Raw genomic sequence first — 19,794 nt, forward strand, 5'->3', positions numbered from 1 at the left:
GGTTGTGAAGAGCATGGAGAGGTGGAGGTACGCGCTGGAGAGAAGAAGAATGAAAGTCAGTAGGAGTCAGACAGAGTACATGTGTGTGAATGAGAGGGAGGGCAGCGGAGTGGTGCAGTTGCAGGGAGAAGAGGTGGAGAAGGTGGAGGAGTTCAGGTACCTGGGGTCAACAGTGCAAAGTAATGGAGAGTGTGTTAGAGAAGTGAAGAAAAGAGTGCAGGCAGGGTGGAGTCGGTGGAGAAGAGTGGCAGGAATGATTTGTGATAGAAGAGTGTCTGCAAGAGTAAAAGGGAAAGTTTATAGGACTGTGGTGAGACCTGCGATGGTATATGGTTTAGAGACAGTGGCATTAAGTAAAAGACAGGAGGTGGAGCTGGAGGTAGCAGAGCTGTAGATGTTAAGGTTTTTGTTAGGAGTGATAAACAGGATTAGAAATGGGTTTATTACAGGGACAGCCCATGTAGGACATTTTGGAGACAAGGTGAGGAAGGCGAGATTGAGATGGTTTGGACATGTGCAGAGGAGGGACATGGTGTATATCGGTAGAAGAATGCTGAGGATGGAGCCACCAGGAAGGAGGAAAAGAGGAAGACCAAGGAGGAGGTTTATGGATGTGGTGAGGGAAGACATGCAGGTAGTTGAGTTGAAAGAGGCAGATGTAGAGGACATGGGGGTATGGATACAGATGATCCACTGTGGCAACCCTTAATGGGAGAAGCCAAAAGAATAAGAAAAAGAAGGTAAATGATAAGGCCAGAGCTGAGTTTCTAGCAGGTATCGTTTAGAAAGTCTACATCCCTGGAAGTTTACATCACACTGGGTATTATAATCACACCACTGAATTATTTATTGATCACTGCTGTTTTTAGTTGTCCTTTATTCACCCTATGAGCTCATGCTCATTCAGTTTTCATTAAGAGTCACTAAATAAAACACCATCAAAGGTGATCCATCATAATTCATTCCTGAAACTGAAACTAAAACTAGCTTGAATTCAAAGGCTAGTAAAATGAAAGGATTGTCTATGAGAAGCTTTAAACCTGTTGGTCTGGCTTCTTTTTGTAAAAAAAAAAAAAATATATATATATATATATATATATATATATATATATATATATATATATATATATATATATATATAATTATTTTTTTTTTACTTTTAACTAGCACTTTTTACAAAGTTCACACTTCACCAAAAATATCCCAGAATTTAGAAACTGCCTTCAAACATTAAAATGAGCTCACTCTAAACTGCTTTGCCTAGCGTTCCTGCATTGTTCGCACATCAGCATTTCTGATTGAGGCATTCACAGAATCTGTCCCTGAAAAAAAAGGAGAAATCACTTAGAACAAAAGTAATTTGTTTCCAGCAAGCTCCGTTTAGTGAGCTGGGAAAAGCTAAAAATAACTCCATTTTGTAATCAGACCATTATACTGCTTTGCAAAACTAACACTAATGTGGTTTGCTTCTTAGTGAAAATTACTAGCGTTCACCTGCTGCAATGATGAATCTTAAACAAACTTCAGATTTTAGTGCTCCAACCAAATATTCTGCAGATTCAAAAGGATCATGAACTTAAAAAGCCAAAGATTTTTAGTGTTTCTGGGGTTGTAGTGAACTTAGATCAAAGAAAGCCAAGTCTGGTTTTACACTAGGGCTAATTAGTAGTTTGAAAAATGCCTACAGTTTCTAAAACTGACTTTCCAGGCTGTTACAAATGAGCTGTTTACAAGTCTCTCTCATTTTTTTTCTGTGTATTTTAAGCTCTCTCTAACACACACGCACGCACAAAATATTATTATTAATAGATACTCTTTCTCGACAAGTCATTATTACAAAAAGAGTTTGTATATTTTTCACATAATTCATTGAAATAAGCAAGTACTGCATTTTTTATTCTACAAACCATTTTTTCACCTCATTCGCAGGTCATCTTGGTCCACTTCTCCATGCAGAACATTTAAAGCTTGTTCATATTTTAATTATGTTCATATGGATTTCTCTTTTCGGTCTACACTGCATGCTTTCAGCAGATATATGCATACATTTTGTCTTCAACAATTTCTGTGTTGTTTGGGAAGCATGTTCAACTCATCATCTTCTATAAAGGTCTCCCAACGACCAAGCAGGATTTGAACTTAAATAAGCTTGATGATATAATGATGCTTTCAGTCCTTATGCAAGTCCCTGAACCATCAGCATCCAAACAGGTCCGAAGCATCACATATCCACCTCCACAACGCAGTGGGGTATCAGATGCTTATTTTGTATGCAGTAGTCTTTTGCCTCCAATCACATTGATTTGGATTCATCAGCACTTCTTACTTGATGGCTTTCAGACAATGTACCAAGTATTGAGACACCTGACTTTCACAGCCATGTGCTGTAGAGCTCTGACTTCACCCCTACTGAACACCTTGGGATAAATGTACCTAAAAGTAACTTTACTAAAATCCTTGTGTCTGAATGTCTCGAGAGTGAAGGGAATTATAAAAGCAAAGACAAAATGTGGAATGCGATGCTCAAAACGCACACACCATACTTATGACCAGGTGCCTGCAAACTTTAGCAAATATAGTGTATTTTGTAAGATGCTTTTAGCAAAGCTTTCCTGCAACTCATCAGCTGTTTGTTTGGGAAGTGCCATTTACGTAACAGTTGATTTAAACATTTAGACACTCACAGAAATCATTTAAACTGTGCTCTTTTAAAACTCCCCCATACCCGTCATTCTCATCATCCTAACTGTGCATATTCAATAAATAAAAATTATTTTTATTTGTATATAAACATTGTCTCAAAGCAGCTTGACAGATAAAGTGGTAATAAAAGAATGTAAACGTTTTTACCTTATAACTGTAAGTTCGTCCCTAATGAGTGAGCCAGTGGCAACTGTTTCAAGAAAAAACTGCCTGAGATGGCATGAGGAAGAAACTTTGAGAGGAACCAGACTTAAAAGGGAACCCATCCTCAATGTGCAATCATTACAGTTCAACGTTGTTGAGAATATATAAGTCTAATGTTTTGCTATGTAACAGTATATTAATTTCTTATGTATATATATATATATATATATATATATATATATATATATATATATATATATATATATAAATATCAATTACCTGATCAGTGTGGGGTCAATATCAATATCTTGAATATTAAATATTCAAGATTCCACACTTTTTCTAGGCTCCTATTTAAATGTGTGCAAATTTGTGACACTGGCCAACTGCTTGCTACAGAAGTCCAGGTCTTCGTAATGTCTAATGTTTTCTATTAAATCACGTGTTCAGCACTCGGATGGATTTGATTGAAAATTGATCCAAGAATGGAGTCCACATTAACTTAAGTGCACATTTTAATTAACACAAAAAAGGGGGTCAGGGCAAAACCAAAGAATCCACTATTCATGTCAATATTAGAAATAAATAGTCCACTGTTAATTCAAGATGTCGATAATATGATTCAAAATGAAAAAGGTTGTATTAAATTAGAGAAGAATGCAAGATAGAAACATTTTCACTAGCCATCTCAGACTTTGGGACCAAACTGTATATAGTCTGAGAGATACTATTATTTAAACAAGTAGTCATAATGGAATTGGTAAAAAATAATTGGTTTATGAGAATGTTTTTGCTAATTTTGACTATAAATCATTTTGAACAGCAAAGAACTTTAAAATGCTCTGGGCTGTGTATAGGAAAATCACATCATATGTGGGGAGAGAGTGTCCGAATAAGCGTTTCCTAATAAATGCGCACGGAACACAGGGTGCACCATTAGCTTGTCATTCCTTGCCACATTAGTTATTGCTAAAATGAGCTCTTTAGGGGAGCTAACCACACAAAGGAGGCAATCTGACAGGTCTCTGTGGTCCTGTGCAGTAAATAATGAGTGGAAGTGTCACAACAAAAAAGCTCAGCAAGGAGCTATGAGAACAGCAGGGTGCTAAGGTAGCCGTTCAAAGCTGACTTGTGTCATTATCATCAGTGGAGGGACAAAGTCACCGCAGTGCTTTTCATTCCTTCATGCACTTGTATTGCAGTGTAGAAGCCAGCATCTTTTTCCTGATATACAAAAAAAAGAAGACAAAAGTTCTAACAACACAATCAAAATAGTCTGTTGAGCGAGTGACACATAAAAAAGAAGCAGTGTGTGTTTTGTCTTGGCTGTATCCAGTGACAGTAAATTAGACACCAAGCCAAGAGACGATGCCAGAGAGAACCGCAAGAAGTGAAGGGAAGTTGAAAAGCATGGAAATGAGTTACATCTGACAGGAACTACATCATACTCTTTAAGCTTGTAAAGGCACTCAGAATATAATGGAGGTAAGAGAAAAAAATTTCACCATTTGACACTGAAGAGAGCGGGAGGGAGATGGGGGTGGTGGTGGTGGTGGTAAGTCAAAGCTAGAATAACACAGAACAAAACTAGGTAGCTTATACTATAGCTAGAATCAACAAGGATTCGAGCTGGTCTGTAATGATGTAGTACATACCAGGCACAGTATTTAATAGCTCTTTATTTGTTAGGAAAAACTCAGTGGGTATAACCTCCAGATTTTAAATGTTTGAATGCATCCAAGAAAGTATATGCATAGTGGCCTGGAAAATCCTTCAAATGGTCAAATATGGACAATGTACAGTATTTGTGTAGACTTGAAGCCTGAAGTTGCCCTGTTTTCTTTTCGCATACACCTCAACCACAAGGAAACTTCTTGAATTTATGAACTCATCCTCACCTATGAAAATGTATGATTTTGTTTATTTTTTTGTTAGGCTTTATGAGCATCTCTAAATGTCTGAAGATATCTGCATAAACCAGCATGCACATTTGAGCTTTAATTTAAACATTGGGCAGCTTAAATGTGTATGTAAGACTTATGTGCTTACCTTCTGGCAAGAAGATGGGAGCGGGTTCCTGATGGGGAGACAAGACTGACCTCCAGATCTCCTCTGCGTGGGTGAACAATCAGCACCCGTACCACTACATGCTCCAGGAAGGCTACATGTTGGTCTGGTTGTCTGCTGCAACCTGTGCTGCTCATGGTAACATTTAGCTTCTGCTCTGGCCGGATGTACCTGCGATGGGACAGAAAGAATTGTGCAGTAACTCTACAAGACCTTTTTTGTCTATACTTTTTCCTGTTCCCTATAAACTACTTTATACATACTCTACATATATTTGACAAAACAATCATTGTAATGCACATTTCATAAAGTGTGTAATATTTAGAAAATGGGTTATATTATGTCCTACTTCTAAATATACCTCATCCAGAGCCCCACAATTTATATCAGCCGTTCACAGGACCGTCTTCAATACCAAATTCATACATTTAAAATTGTAACATTTGAGTGACATTTTTAAAAAAAGGTATATGTTGCTACTTGACAAAAACAATCCAATGCTCACTGATTTGTTTCTTTCTAGATGCTGAACAAACCCATGGTGCAATTGTAAATTTAAAAGAAGGAAAATTTCCTGTACTGAAGGTTTAGTGAAAAAAGAATAAAGTAAACAACTTTCACATCTTATGCTAGGCCTACTACAGCAAACTAGTACAAATAAAATCTAGAAACAAATCGTTAGTTGCATCTCTGCCTAGTTGTGTTGCGCTTCTCATTAAGTCTCAATTTTGCTTAACTTATTTGGTCAGTTTGTACTTATTTGAGGCCAAACTATTGTTTTCTGTGAACATAATCATTTCAATGGCTTTCAATCACAAACTAGAATAAACACTTTCATGACTGGGTTGAGAAATAGCAGAGTCAAATCAAATGTTAGATCCTTATTCAACACACAATTCAGATGCAGGCTTCGTTCACATCTCCCAGATCTCAGTGAGTGGGCTTTCTGAATACACAAACTCCTCTATTAAGTAATAGTACTTAAGCCTTTTAAAACACAGGCTTGTCATTTAACTCCATCAGAAATGCTGGAAGCCAGCCAAAAAGTAAAATGAGCGAGCAACATGGCAGCAAAAGGTCATATCGTTGGAAACATAGAAGCGATCTATTTGTAAGCATATTCTAATTTCGTATCTGGGTCTTGTGTTCACCGTAGGATGTTTTCTAGTCTTTAGTGTGCATTAAAACATTTGAATTATCTAAAAATGCTACAGTGTAGGAATAAAACTCTGTAACCTCAGAGCTGTGAAAATAAATAAATAAAAAACAAATACCTTTCATTTTACTACTTGTTTAGATAAATGTAAATACTTGTGTGTTTGGAATCCTTTTAAAAGATTTACTCAATAATTCTGGGTATAAAGAATTAAATCAAATTCTAAAAAGTGTGTGCTAAACTGGTATTACATGCACTAATATCAGGCAGGACACATTGCATGGTAGAATGATGATGAACGAATCTTGAACTTCATCCGATTAGCAGCCTTTTGCTTATGGCATGGAGATATTAGATTTTTCACAGGGCTGAAAGCAGTCAATGGGAAATCGATAGGTGGCTGCTCCGGTCTAATGAGATTTAAAGCATGACCTGAGATGAGCTCCCGTTCGTGCCCAACTGCCTCTCACCAGCTATTCTACCACCACCATAAATAAAAGCCTAATCGTCAATCAATACTGGTGGCAGCAAAAACCTCAGCAACAGATTTAATGCTGTGCTGAAAGAAGCATAGAAAAATAAAGGTGAATTACATTTTTCTACACTTTACTATGACAAAATGCAGGTAAAAGCTATTCCATATAGACTCATTTTACTAATTTTTAAGATTTTTCTGGATTTTACTACTCCATTCGAGCACTCACTTTTTCTCATTCTATTCACAATTTTGCTTCTTTTTATTTTAGAAATTAATGCAAACGAATAAATGCCAAAAAAGAAAAAAATAGCTTGACAAGTACAAATGGCTTGAAATTCAGTTTAAAAATCTTAGATTACTCTAATATTAAAAACAATAAAAAAAAAATACTAGTTATTATATATAGCAAATTATTAAAATTATTATACTATATTCAAAGGATTCAATGCCTCCATCCCAAATCAGTAATGTAAAAAACATGGTGCTGGCAGCTGGTGGAGGCATCAAAGTAATTCCTTACTTTACACAATTTTACTTGTCTTTAAACATAACATAAATAAATAAAACTATTCCCCATGTACAGCGACTAAGGATGCACATGAATATGGATATATTATTCATTACTAACAAGTAATGCATTATAATCAGATACAAATACAGATTGACTCAATCCGACCTGAAATATATCTGCCAGATGCTGTTTTCTTGATATTTACATGCACAATGGTAAAAGCCAACTAGCTATTAACTGCAAAGTGTTGCATACCACAGCTCATTTGTTTTTAAAGACACCCATAAACCACTATAAATGTTAAAGCTCAGAGAGCTGTAAGCATGAAATGAGATAAAAATGCTGAAAAAAGAGAAATCTTTTAGAGACAGACGTAGAAGTTATTTTGATTACATTTATGGCATTTGGCAAACACCCTTATCCAGAGCAACTTACAATTATGTCATTTATACAACTGAGCTGATGAGGCTTAAGAGCCTTGCTCAAGGACCCAGGAGTGGGAGGTTGGTAGTGCTGGGATTTGAACTCATGACCTTACTATCAGAACTCTAGCTTTTTAACCAAATGACTACCACTTTTCCCCTACTGGGTCCTATTTATACCAATTTTTATACCAAATACGAGTTATCGTATTTTTCCTGGCAGTCCGGCCAATCTTCTCTGACCTCTGACAAGGGATTCATTTTAAAGTAGCTAGTCAGTGAATATATACTGTATTTTTAAGGATCTTAAATGTTAAAAGGCAAACCTATTTCTGTAAAGCTGCTTTGTGACAACTATAGTCAAAAGCACAATACAAACAAAATTTAATTGAATTTAATTTTCCAGCCTGAAGGTACCGGCAAACGACATGAGACGAAACAAAAAATTAAGCACAACAAATTTTAAAAAAAGGATTCGTTCATCAAATGTTCCTCTAACAGTCAGTGTTATTTTCAATAACTGAACACAAGCATAGCAACAACCCAGCCATTAGGGGCACAAGCCAGTGCACTCTTAGTGCCGGTCCCAAGCCCGGGTAAATGGGGAGGGTTGCGTTAGGAAGGGCATCCAGCGTAAAACATGTGCCAAATCAAATATGCGGATCACAAAGGAGAATTTCATACCGGATCGGTCAAGGCCCGGGTTAACAACGACCGCCACAGGTATCGTTAGCCGACAGGGTACCGTGGAAATTGGGCTACTGTTGGTCAAGGAGGAGAAGGAGAGGAGGAAGACGCCTACAGAGACGGCAGGAAAAGGAGCAGTGTAGGAGAGTAGAGGTTCGGGTTGGTACTTTAAATGTTGGTACTATGACAGGTAAAGGGAGAGAGATAGCTGATATGATGAGAGGAGAAAGGTAGATATGCTGTGTGTTCAGGAGACCAAGTGGAAAGGGAGTAAGGCCAGGAACATTGGAGGTGGATTTAAACTGTTTTATCATGGTGTGGATGGGAAGAGAAATGGTGTAGGGGTGATTCTGAAGGAAGAGTACAGTAAGAGTGTAGTGGAGGTGAAGAGAGTTTCTGATAGGGTGATGATCGTGAAGGTGGAAGTTGAAGGATGATGATAAATGTCATCAGTGCCTATGCTCCACAAGTTGGCTGTGAGATGGAGGAAAAGGAAAGATTCTGGAGTGAATTAGATGACGTGGTAGATGGTGTACCTAGGAAAGAACGATTGGTGATTGGGGCAGACTTTAATGGGCATGTAGGTGAAGGGAACAGAGGTGATGAGGAGGTGATGGGTAGGTATGGTTTTAAGGAGAGGAATGTGGAAGGGCAGATGGTGGTAGATTTTGCTAAAAGGATGGAAATGGCAGTGGTGAACACGTATTTTAAGAAGAAGGAGGATCATAGGGTGACGTATAGGAATGGAGGAAGGTGCACACAGGTGGACTATGTGCTATGCAGGAGATGCAACCTGAAGGAGATTGGAGTGGTTTTGGAGGCGAAGAAAAAGAGGAGGAATGTAAGGTTTGAAAGAAGAATAAGATGGTGGAAACTGAAGGAGGAAGAGTGTAGTGTGAGGTTCAGGGAAGAGGTCAGACAGGGGCTCGGTGGTGGTGAAGAGGTGCCGGATGATTGGGGAACTACTGCAGGAGTGATGAGGGAGGCAGCTAGAAAAGTACTTGGTGTGACATCTGGAAATAGAAAGCAAGACAAGGAGACGTGGTGGTGGAATGAGGAAGTGCAGGAGAGCATTAGGGGAAAGAGGTTGGCAAAACAGAAGTGGGATCGACAGAGTGATGAGAAAAGTAGGCAGGAGTACAAGGAGATGCGGCAGCAGGTAAAAAGGGATGTGGCGAAAGCCAAGGAAAAGGCATATGAGGAGCTGTATAAGAGGTTGGACACTAAGGAAGGAGAAAAGGAGTTATACCGATTGGCCAGGCAGAGGGACCGAGCTGGGAAGGATGTACTGCAAGTTAGAGCAATAAAGGATGGAGAGGAAATGTGTTGACTAGTGAGGAGAGTGTGTTGAGAAGGTGGAGGGAGTATTTTGAGCAGCTGATGAATGAGGAAAATCACAGAGAGAAGGTTGGAGGATGTGGAGTTGGTGAAGCAGGATGTAGATAGGATTAGTAAGGAGGAAGTGAGAGCAGCGATTAAGAGGATGAAGAATGGAAAGTCGGTTGGACCAGATGACATACCGGTAGAGGCGTGAGATGTTTAGGAGAGATGGCAGTGGAGTTTTTAACCAGATTGTTTAACAGGATTCTGGAAGGGGAGAGGATGCCTGAGGAATGGAGAAGGAGTGTGCTGGTACCGATCTTTAAGCATAAGGGAGATGTGCAGACCTGCAGTAACTACAGGGGAATTAAGTTGATCAGTCACACCATGAAGTTATGGGAAAGAGTAGTGGAAGCCAGGCTGAGAGAAGAGGTGACCATCTGTGAGCAACAGTATGGTTTCATGCCGAGGAAGAGCACCACAGATGCCTTATTTGCTTTGAGGATGTTGATGGAGAAGTATAGAGAAGGACAGAAGGAATTGCATTGTGTATTTGTGGATTTAGAGAAAGCGACGACAGAGTGCCAAGAGAGGAGTTGTGGTATTGTATGAGGAAGTCAGGTGTGTCAGAGAAGTATGTAAGGGTGGTGCAGGACATGTATGAGGACAGTGTGACAGCAGTGAAGTGTGCAGTAGGTACGACAGACTGGTTCAGAGTGAAGGTTGGACTGCATCAAGGATCGGCCCTGAGCCCTTTCCTGTTTGCAGTGGTGATGGACAGGTTGACGGACGAGGTCAGACAGGAGTCTCCTGGACTATGATGTTTGCAGATGATATTGTGATTTGTGGTGGGAGTAGAGAGCAGGTTGAGAAGAGCCTGGAGAGGTGGAGATATGCGCTGGAGAGAAGGGGAATGAAAGTCAGTAGGAGTAAGACAGAGTACATGTGTGTGAATGAGAGGGAGGGCAGTGGAGTGATGCGGTTGCAGGGAGAAGAGGTGGAGAAGGTGGAGGAGTTCAGGTACCTGGGGTCAACAGTGCAAAGTAATGGAGAGTGTGTTAGAGAAGTAAAGAAAAGAGTGCAGGCAGGGTGGAGTGGTGGAGAAGAGTGACAGGAGTGATTTGTGATAGTAGGGTATCTGCAAGAATGAAAGGGAAAGTTTATAGGACTGTGGTGAGACCTGCGATGTTGTATGGATTAGAGACAGTGGCATTGAGTAAAAGGCAGGAGGCAGAGCTGGAGGTAGCAGAGCTGAAGATGTTAAGGTTTTTGTTGGGAGTAAAAAGGATGGACAAGATTAGAAATGAGTTTATTAGAGGGACAGCACATGTAGGATGTTTTGGTGACAAGGTGAGGGAGGCGAGATTGAGATGGTTTGGACATGTGCAGAGAAGGGACATGAATTATATTGGTAGAAGAATGCTGAAGATGGAGCCACCAGGTAGGAGGAAAAGAGGAAGGCCAAGGAGGAGGTTCATGGATGTGGTGAGGGAAGACATGCAGGTATTTGGTGTGAAAGAGGCAGATGTAGAGGACAGGGTGGTATGGAGACGGATGATCCGCTGTGGCGACCCCTAATAGGAGCAGCCGAAAGAAGAAAAAGAAGAACACAAGCATAGCAACATGGCAGATGCACTAAGAAAGAACCTAAACCACAAGGAGACCAACGTACCAACGTTTTAAAGCAAACAATTAAGCAAACGTCTCAAACAGGGTCAAATCAAAAACAGCAAACGCGCTTCATATTACATGCAAGAATACAAGCTAACTGCCAGATTTTTGGCTTGAGCCTTATTCAGCAAAGTGAATGCTCTAATATTTTCAGCCACTGACACAGTTGAATAGAAACACTACAGTTACTGTTCTGAAATAATGTAACATGGCAATACATAAATTATAACAAATTATTACAAGAAAATGCAATAATAATACAGTGAATTTATATATTAATAGCAAGGAAAAAAATATTAAATTAAAATAGGGACCCAACTTGCTTAACAGAAATGTATGATGAAATACTTTATCTGGTTAAATAGACTGATACAAACTGACCTATATATATATATATATATATATATATATATATATATATATATATATATATATATATATATATATATATATATATACATTTTACCACCTAAAATTCTCCCCTTCCTTCCTTTGTGTGTGTCTGTGTGTGTTTTAGCATATCACTGTAAGTGTGTCGATCCATGGCTAACAAAGACAAAGAGGACATGCCCGGTGTGTAAGCAGAAGGTGGTTCCGGCTGGTTCGGAATCAGACTCTAAAACTAAAAGACAAAATGTAATGAAAGCTACATAAAAATAGTTTTTCTGGTTAATGGATGCTGTGGATCATAAAATCATCATGGATTCCCACCTATCTCCATCTTTTTACTTCCAACATCTGTCAAAAATAACATCTGGGGCAGACGGTCACATTATACACTCCCCGAACACTAATAAAATTCACACCTGCTCATTCATTTTATTACTCTTTCAGCTGATCAATGGTTGAGGCACATTGCATAAACATCAAGCAGATACAGGTCTGGATCTTCAGTCAATGCTCATATCAAACATTAGAATGAATAAAATGCAATCTTAGTAGCTTTCTGTTGCCAAAATTGTTGTTCTTTTTCCAAAGAGTGAATGTAAAAGGTGAAGGTAAAAATGCTTAATTTTCTTCTAATTAATCAAAATCAATATCAACACCACCATGTCAGTATTACTCTTTAATTAAACATGGTTTAGGGAAGGTGACCTCTGTCAAAACAGGAAGACACACCACTGCCTTATGTGCAGTCTACTCAGATAAACTCAGCTTTTACTTCTGACAGTCATTACTTCTTTCCTAAGATCTTTTGAAGATTTTGGCTATGCATGTACAGTATCTCACAAAAGTGAGTACACCCCTCACATTTCAGCAACCATAGTGAAACCATAATTCACCATAAGTCATAACAGCTGTACGTCACTTAATCATGCAAAGCCACATGTCCTATTCATCATGTTTATGTTTTTGTCTGATTACAAAACCAAACAATTTGTGTGTCTTGTATTAGAGCAGTTAAAATGTTGTGCTTTGAGAACAATTCTCTCATACTGAGCACTGGATGTTCAACATGGCACCTCAAGGCAAAGAACTCTCTTAAGATTTGAGAATTAGACTGGATGCTCTCCAACAAAGATGGACTTGGCTATAAGAAGATCGGTAACACCCTTAAACCAAGTTAAGGGCCAGGGTCATAAAGACGATTTTCAAGACGGGTTCCACTCGGAACAGGCCTTGCAAGGGTCCATTAAAGAATTTGAGTCCTTGTGCTGTGCTTCAGGTGCAAATGCTGGCTTAAAAAAACAGATGTATGAGTGCTTCCAGCATTGCTTTAAAGGTTGCAAAAGCAGAATGTCCACTTGTCAGTGCTCAGAACACACTGCAACAAGTCGGTCTGCATTGCCATTGTACCAGAAGGAAGCCTCTACTGAAGCTGGCTCACAAGAAAGCCCTTAAACAGTTTGCTGAGGACAGCCTGTCTAAGAGCATGAATTACTGGAACCATGTCCTGTGATTTGATGAGAATAAGAAAAACTTGTTTGGCCCAGATGGTGTCCAGCATGTGTGGCGACGCCCCGGTGAGGAGTACCAAAAAAATACCATGATCATGGTCTGGGGCTGCATGAGTTCTGCTCGTACTAAGAGGGAAAATGAATTTCAACATGTACTGTGACATTCTGAAGCAGAACATGACTCCCTCTCTACAAAAACTGGGCCGAACGGCAGCTTTCCAACATAATAACGACCTCAAACACACAGCCAAGTTTAATTTCTACAGTATTGTCCCTTGAGAACATATAATTAAATGTTTGCTAAATGTTAGAGGTGTATTCACTGTTGTGAGATGCTGTATATATATATATATATATATATATATATATATATATATATATATAAATAAGCAGGAGCTTGCATATATGCAGCTTGTTGTATAATACTAGACAGATCTTTTTCATCTGTCTGTCTGTGCACTGTTTTCTACAAAAATTTGATTAATAAAGGCCATCATCTAAGCGAAAAACTCAAACATCTCCATCGGTCCACTGGAGAGATAACACAAAATCTGTTTGAGAACAATGTTTCACTTTCTAACTTAATAAAAAGCAAACGCTCTTGAACATATGACAGACATTCGTTCAGCCGTTTCATTCCCAGTTCTTCTATTTAGAACTGATCATGAAGCACAAAGTTTCCTAACGACATTGCAATGCTTTTAACACAGCGATTTCTGACCTGAATAACGAGCAGACAAATCTTTTGTAAGTGCAGGAAACGTTTAAAACTTTCATGACTGTTTCATGACAGGACTTCCTTACTGTTTTCTTAAAGAGTGCTTCAGTCAGATGTTTTAGAAATTGTCTCACTTTACTCTGTAGCATGATACATTCGGGTGTATGTCAAAATCCTGCAGTGGGACTACAGGAGGTTGACAAACTAATGGAAACGCCCACAATAAAACACCATATGCTCACATTTGTCTTCACAGCAGTGTATAAATTTGTGAGTACTTTCAAATGTAAATGAGTAATGAGTTAATGATTGCCAGATGATCTGTACAATGATGACAGGAAAAAAGGGGGAGGTGATGAAAACTAAACGGATGACATAACACTTTGCATTTTCGGAGAAAAAATAACATCAGAAGAGTTCCAGGAAGAAGTTTGATTAACTACAAAGCTCAATGGCTACAATGATAGTGTAGCGGTTTTTAGATCTGCTACAAAAATAAAGCAATGTATGGCCTTATTGTTACTCTAAATTAATTTCTTGTTTAAAAAATTGTTGTAAAGCAATATAATAGTTGCCTGGTTATACTGAATAAAGGTATGGTTGCAATTAGCTTATCCACTCAGTCCAATGCACCTTATAAAACAGAAAAGGATAACTTACACTTCCATGTTATAGTATTTCTCTAAGAACATAAGACCTATATTTAAAAAAACTGGCTTTACAATGATTAAAGGTAATTCACAAAAGGAAAGTCTTTTCCTCACCTGGTTCTGCGATCTGAGATCTTCGTGCATGTGTGCTGAGGTGGAACACTACGCCATTTCTTGGCCTCTACCACCATGGCTTCGGCATCCACCAACCCAAATCCATACAGGTGACTGACTACATGAAAACAAAGTGAAGGAAATATTGTAAAAGGTATCAACAAATTTCTACTGATGATCTATACTATACTCTTATTATATATAGACTATATTGCACATTGAGACTGTTGTATGGAGCTCTAATTTACCTATCCTTTTAAATAAATCCTAGAGGAAATGACATATTATGACTAATATCCTACATAAAATGAAAGTGTTACCTTTGTGTCCTGCTGCATTGGTTTTCCAGTCGCTAGCTTTCAGATGAACTGGTCTCGATGTCTTTACCAAGAGGTGTTGCACATCCCTCCATGTTATTAATGGACTGAAAGATACATTATTTTTGTAATTATAAACAAAATATTGTCATGATTAAATCACAAACACAAAAAAGCTCTTTTTTGATCATTCATTACTATGAGTTGAAATGTTTTGTACCATGAACATCTACTATAATTTTATGAGTGAGACTGCTTAAAATCAAACTGCCTGTAAACAATTACTAAATAATCTAATGGCAAATAAAACCTGCATTTGTGTGGGATATTGGTTGACTTTGCATAATTACAAAGGGCTCTGAAAATCCACATATAAACCCGATTGGAGAATTTTAGTTAGACACAGCTGGACAGTTATACGCACATGTGAGCATTTTTATTCATGCCCTTGCCATGGTAGACAGACATTAACGCAAAAACCAGATTAAGGTTTCCAATATACTTTGCTCTGCCACAAAATCACACACAGCTTACTGATAAGGGAAAGAGAGAGATACAGACTCATATCCAACAACACCCCACCCCAAACCCCCATAACTCCCCTCAATCCTTTTTTAAATATTGTGTCATTGTGTAAAGGAGTAAGATATCGATCTGTGCTGACATTCTGGACTGCAATGTCCATTATGTCACAACCAGAAATTGTTCTTGTTTAACAGTGCAATTACAGGAATAGAGTCATAGATCCAAACAGCCAGCTTTTTTGGTCTGAAAATAACAGTATTTTCTGTACAGCATCATCTGAACATTTTTATGTATTACTGCACCAATGTCCATGTGATTCATTACTTTCCCTACATTATTGTACCACAATGACTGGATTTTTATTTAACTCTACCCAAGAGGTAAAACACTGCCATAGGAAAGCACTATCCTCTACCAATTACAACAACAGATAAAACTTGCTATCACTCTGGACATCTATAAAGCTTCTGTGCCTAAATATGTTTATAGGCTGAAACCAACCACACATACCCACCAAATTTGTAAAAGCTTCCATGAGCCAATTTTTTCTTAAATTCATTTAGATTTTATGCCAATCAGCTGTAAACGACCAAGTGGATTTACGGCACTTGTGGTTAACTAAATAGTGATAGGACTGCAAACGTTACACGTAAAACTGACCACTCATATCTTCCACGCTGAATCACACCAGCCATGAGGAGAAGTGTGAAAAGAAAACTAGGAAGATACAAGGCTCCTTGGGAATGTACTCCTTTAACTTTGACTTGCTGTTGTGTAATTCCACAGTGGAATTCATAGGTGAACGCATGAAAAGCATTATCAGAGTCTGACTCAGTAAAGAAGGACTGACGCCAAGGATTAATAAAACATGGCAATGAGAAAAAAAGAACTGCATTGTGTGGCAGAATTCAGTGCCTCAATAGAAAATCATACATAAGAAAATAAAAGAAAAAAATGCCCTTCCAAATTCCTTTCTGATGAGTGCTGAAATTTACACAAATAAACATATTAATGATTCTGCCTCTTTGTTTCTTATTAGAAAGTGGAATTTTCTTATTAGAAAGTGGAATGTTTTTATTAGAAACTGGCCAGAGTGATTTATTTTTCTTTAATACACTGCTCCATTCATTCCAATAAAATAGTTTTCACTGATAACAAAAGAGAAAAATGTCATGTTTCAAAATCTGCTCTGTATCTAGTGTCAGCAGTCATTCTGGATAAAAAAGAAACATTAAACATTGATAGGTAAAAAAGCAGTTTGGCAGTGCAGAAACCTTTAGCACCAAAGTTAATCAATTTCAAATAACACCAAGGTCTGAAGTGGTTTATTCTTTTTATTTGACAGGAATATGTCTATACTTCATCCTGTTTAAGGTTGTGGTAGATCTCAGGAAAACTGAATCTGAGCATCGAATACACCCTGGAAGAGATGCCAGTCCATCACAGACGATGCAGTAGTCAAGCACACTATGCAAGCACATATAGTGAGCTTGTGGTGATATATCTTAGACAATCTACATACTAGCACGTTATTGGGAGGTGGGATGAAATCTGGAGGAAACACACATGAATAAGGGTAGAACCTGCAGAAAAACTAGTAGAATTCAGACAGTAAACTGAGCTCCTGGGTCAACCCTGGGTCTCAGGAGCTGTGAGGTAGCAACCAACCGCACCACCATGCTGTAACACTGTTCATCATTTATAGATACTTTCACTGTTGTAGAATTTCCACAAGAAAAGTTATATTCACGTGTAAACATCATTCCTTCACCAGCCTCTTTTTCCCTTCTCTCAAAGTACAAAACACAAGTTTTTCCAAAAAGCCATCAAGCATAAAATCATCTGTCCTGAAAACTTTCTGGTGGAAAACATGTGCTTAGACGTATGATGCAAGTATGCATGTTATGTCAGTGGCAGTCTAAAAATCAAAGTCATTGTCTATAGCTTGAGTCATTTAATAGGAGGGCAACATACAAACAAGTTACCATATACACCAACCCTGTATAACATTATGATCACCTGCCTAATATTGTGTTGGTTCCCCTATTTGCTGCCAAAACAGTCCTGACCCTTCGAGCATTAACAGCATTCATTTCTTTAGCAATTCGAGCTTCATTATCTCATCTGTTGGATCAGACCACACGGGCCAGACTTCGCTCCCTACATGCATGAATGAGCCACCCATGACCCTGTCACCGGTTCATCACTGTTCCTCCTATGGTCCAATTTGATAGATACTTTCCACTGCAGATCAGGAACATCTCACAACAGCTTCAGTTATGAAGATGCTCTGACCCAGTCGACTAGCCATCGCAATTTGGTCTTTGTCGAACGCTCAAATCCTTATGCTTTTGGCCAATTTTTCCTGCTTCTAACATGTCAACTCTGAGGACAAAGTGTTCACTTGCTGCCTAATGTATCCCACCCACTAACAGGTGCCACGATGAAGAGATAATCAGTGTTTTTCACTTCACTGGTCATAATGTCATAATGTCAATGTTATGCCTGGTCGGTGTAATCAGAAACAGTAAGGAACTGAAAATCACGTTCGGAAATGCACGCATACATTAAAAGAACCTCTGCGATGAGGAAAAAAAGCAACAGAACATTAATGGGAAAACTAATTAAGGGCTGAACACAGAATAGGTGCACGCCTTAGAGAATTAAGTTAAAATTATAGAGATGGAGAAAGGACTGAAACCAAAACGAAAGCGTATGGAACGACAGAGGGGGTAAAAGCAAAACAAAAAAGACACAAGCTTGTGAATTTGTGACACTGATCATTTAAACTGCTAAAATCTTATATTCCTTTTATAAACATTCACAGATTTCCTTGTTAAGTAACGTGTTTTTGAATCTACATATTAGATTATACATAGTGTGACACGAATATGAAAAGTGTGATATGAATAACAGTCAGCGTTATGCTCTTAGATGCGCTTATAGGAAGTTAATTATCACACTGTAGATGAAAGACGTGTGAAAGAAAGAAAGAGAGAAGCAGCCAAGGTAAATATAAAGTAACCTCACTTGGCCTCCAGTGCGAGAGCGATGATGCCAGCCACCATTGGTGCAGACACGGATGTGCCTGTGTGTCCATCTGTACAGCGCTGCCGCAGGTCTGTAGTAATCTGGCGAAAGCATAAGCAAGAAAAAAAGTGCCATTATGGCACAGCTGCCACCGACATGACTCAAAGATGGTTTCAAGAATCTTGAGATCAAGATGTATTTCAACAAATTTCTTTTGAATAAAATACATTTTGTGAGGTGTAATCCAGATGTTTATAAATCATTTGTGCAAATTTGCAAATCTACCACATGTGGTCTTTATACAACTGTACCATTTATTCAACACCTGACCAATTATCTTGGCCAAGCAAATCCACATTGTATCTATGACAACTGGCAAACAATTATTCCCTGTGTACAAGTAGTTTTAGTCATTTATTTTGTAATTTCTTTTACTATAGAAATGTTTGGTCAAATGGGTGGCTTTATATGACTGGAATGTGCGTTTATTCCTCTGAAGTACTAAGCAATGATCTGTAAATAATGTCAGCTTCAGAATTATTGCCACTAATATAGAATCATCTGGCTTGCACTTTATTCCTTTTGAAATTCTTTATTGTTAGTGCAGAAGCATAAACAGCAGTACTTATTCTAAAACAGGGATAGTAAAGTTTCTGCCATACATTTTTCTTATTTTTCCCCCCTTTTTTAATTCTAGAATATGTATATAATACATCAAATAAATAAGATATAATAAAAACAATAATAATTTCTTTAGGGAGGTCAAATATACAGTATGTTTTATAATCCAACTTGCATCCAAATCCATATTGTTATTGTTGTTCTTAGAATATAGTAGAAGCTGTAGGAAAAAGCATACTAAATTCCATATTGTAATAAGGAAGAAGTATGCAAGGGAATTCACAATAACATTTTCCATTCAAAAAGTAAAGGACATTTGTTTTATACCTTCACAAAGTTTGCACTTTATTCTTATTTCATCAAGAGTTACGAGAGAAGACTGCTGTTATGTTGACAAAGGGAGTATTAAATGCAGAGGTGCCAATAATGTAGCTCTGTCTAATAAAAATAACACAAGCAAACTTCTAATAAAGTTTAGATTTCTCATATTTTCAGCATATGATTAAACTAATAAAAATATTTTTTCAAAACCTTTTTTTGTTAGAGAGCAGTGAGGCACACGGTGTCCTGCTGGTATGTCCTGGGCAAAAAACTTGTTTATTTGTGGTGTGTATATAAGTGTGTAACCCTTAACAGTTAACCTTGTTTATTTAACAAAGTAAGCATGGACAGGTGAACTGTCATGAGAATAAAAACTAAAGGCCCAATAAAGAATATCCTAAAGCTGTTGGACTGTCACTTGAACTGTCTACATACAAGGTT

The 19,794-nt window shown here is 38.1% G+C and overlaps 1 protein-coding gene across 2 annotated transcripts in view; it reads right to left on the bottom strand.

The window, feature by feature from the left end:
- Window positions 1-19,794, bottom strand: part of pcsk6 (proprotein convertase subtilisin/kexin type 6) — a 72,217-nt gene that overhangs the window by 26,421 nt on the left and 26,002 nt on the right. For both annotated transcript variants that reach the window (XM_046858222.1, XM_046858221.1), the window contains exons 9-12: window positions 18,412-18,512; window positions 14,860-14,963; window positions 14,540-14,657; window positions 4,897-5,085 (exon numbers count right to left, since the gene is read on the bottom strand). In XM_046858222.1, the coding sequence (XP_046714178.1) occupies window positions 4,897-5,085; window positions 14,540-14,657; window positions 14,860-14,963; window positions 18,412-18,512 (512 nt within the window). The remainder of the gene's footprint in view (window positions 1-4,896; window positions 5,086-14,539; window positions 14,658-14,859; window positions 14,964-18,411; window positions 18,513-19,794) is intronic.

This window comes from Silurus meridionalis, chromosome 9, assembly GCF_014805685.1.
Source record: "Silurus meridionalis isolate SWU-2019-XX chromosome 9, ASM1480568v1, whole genome shotgun sequence".
Classification (NCBI taxonomy): Eukaryota; Metazoa; Chordata; class Actinopteri; order Siluriformes; family Siluridae; genus Silurus; species Silurus meridionalis.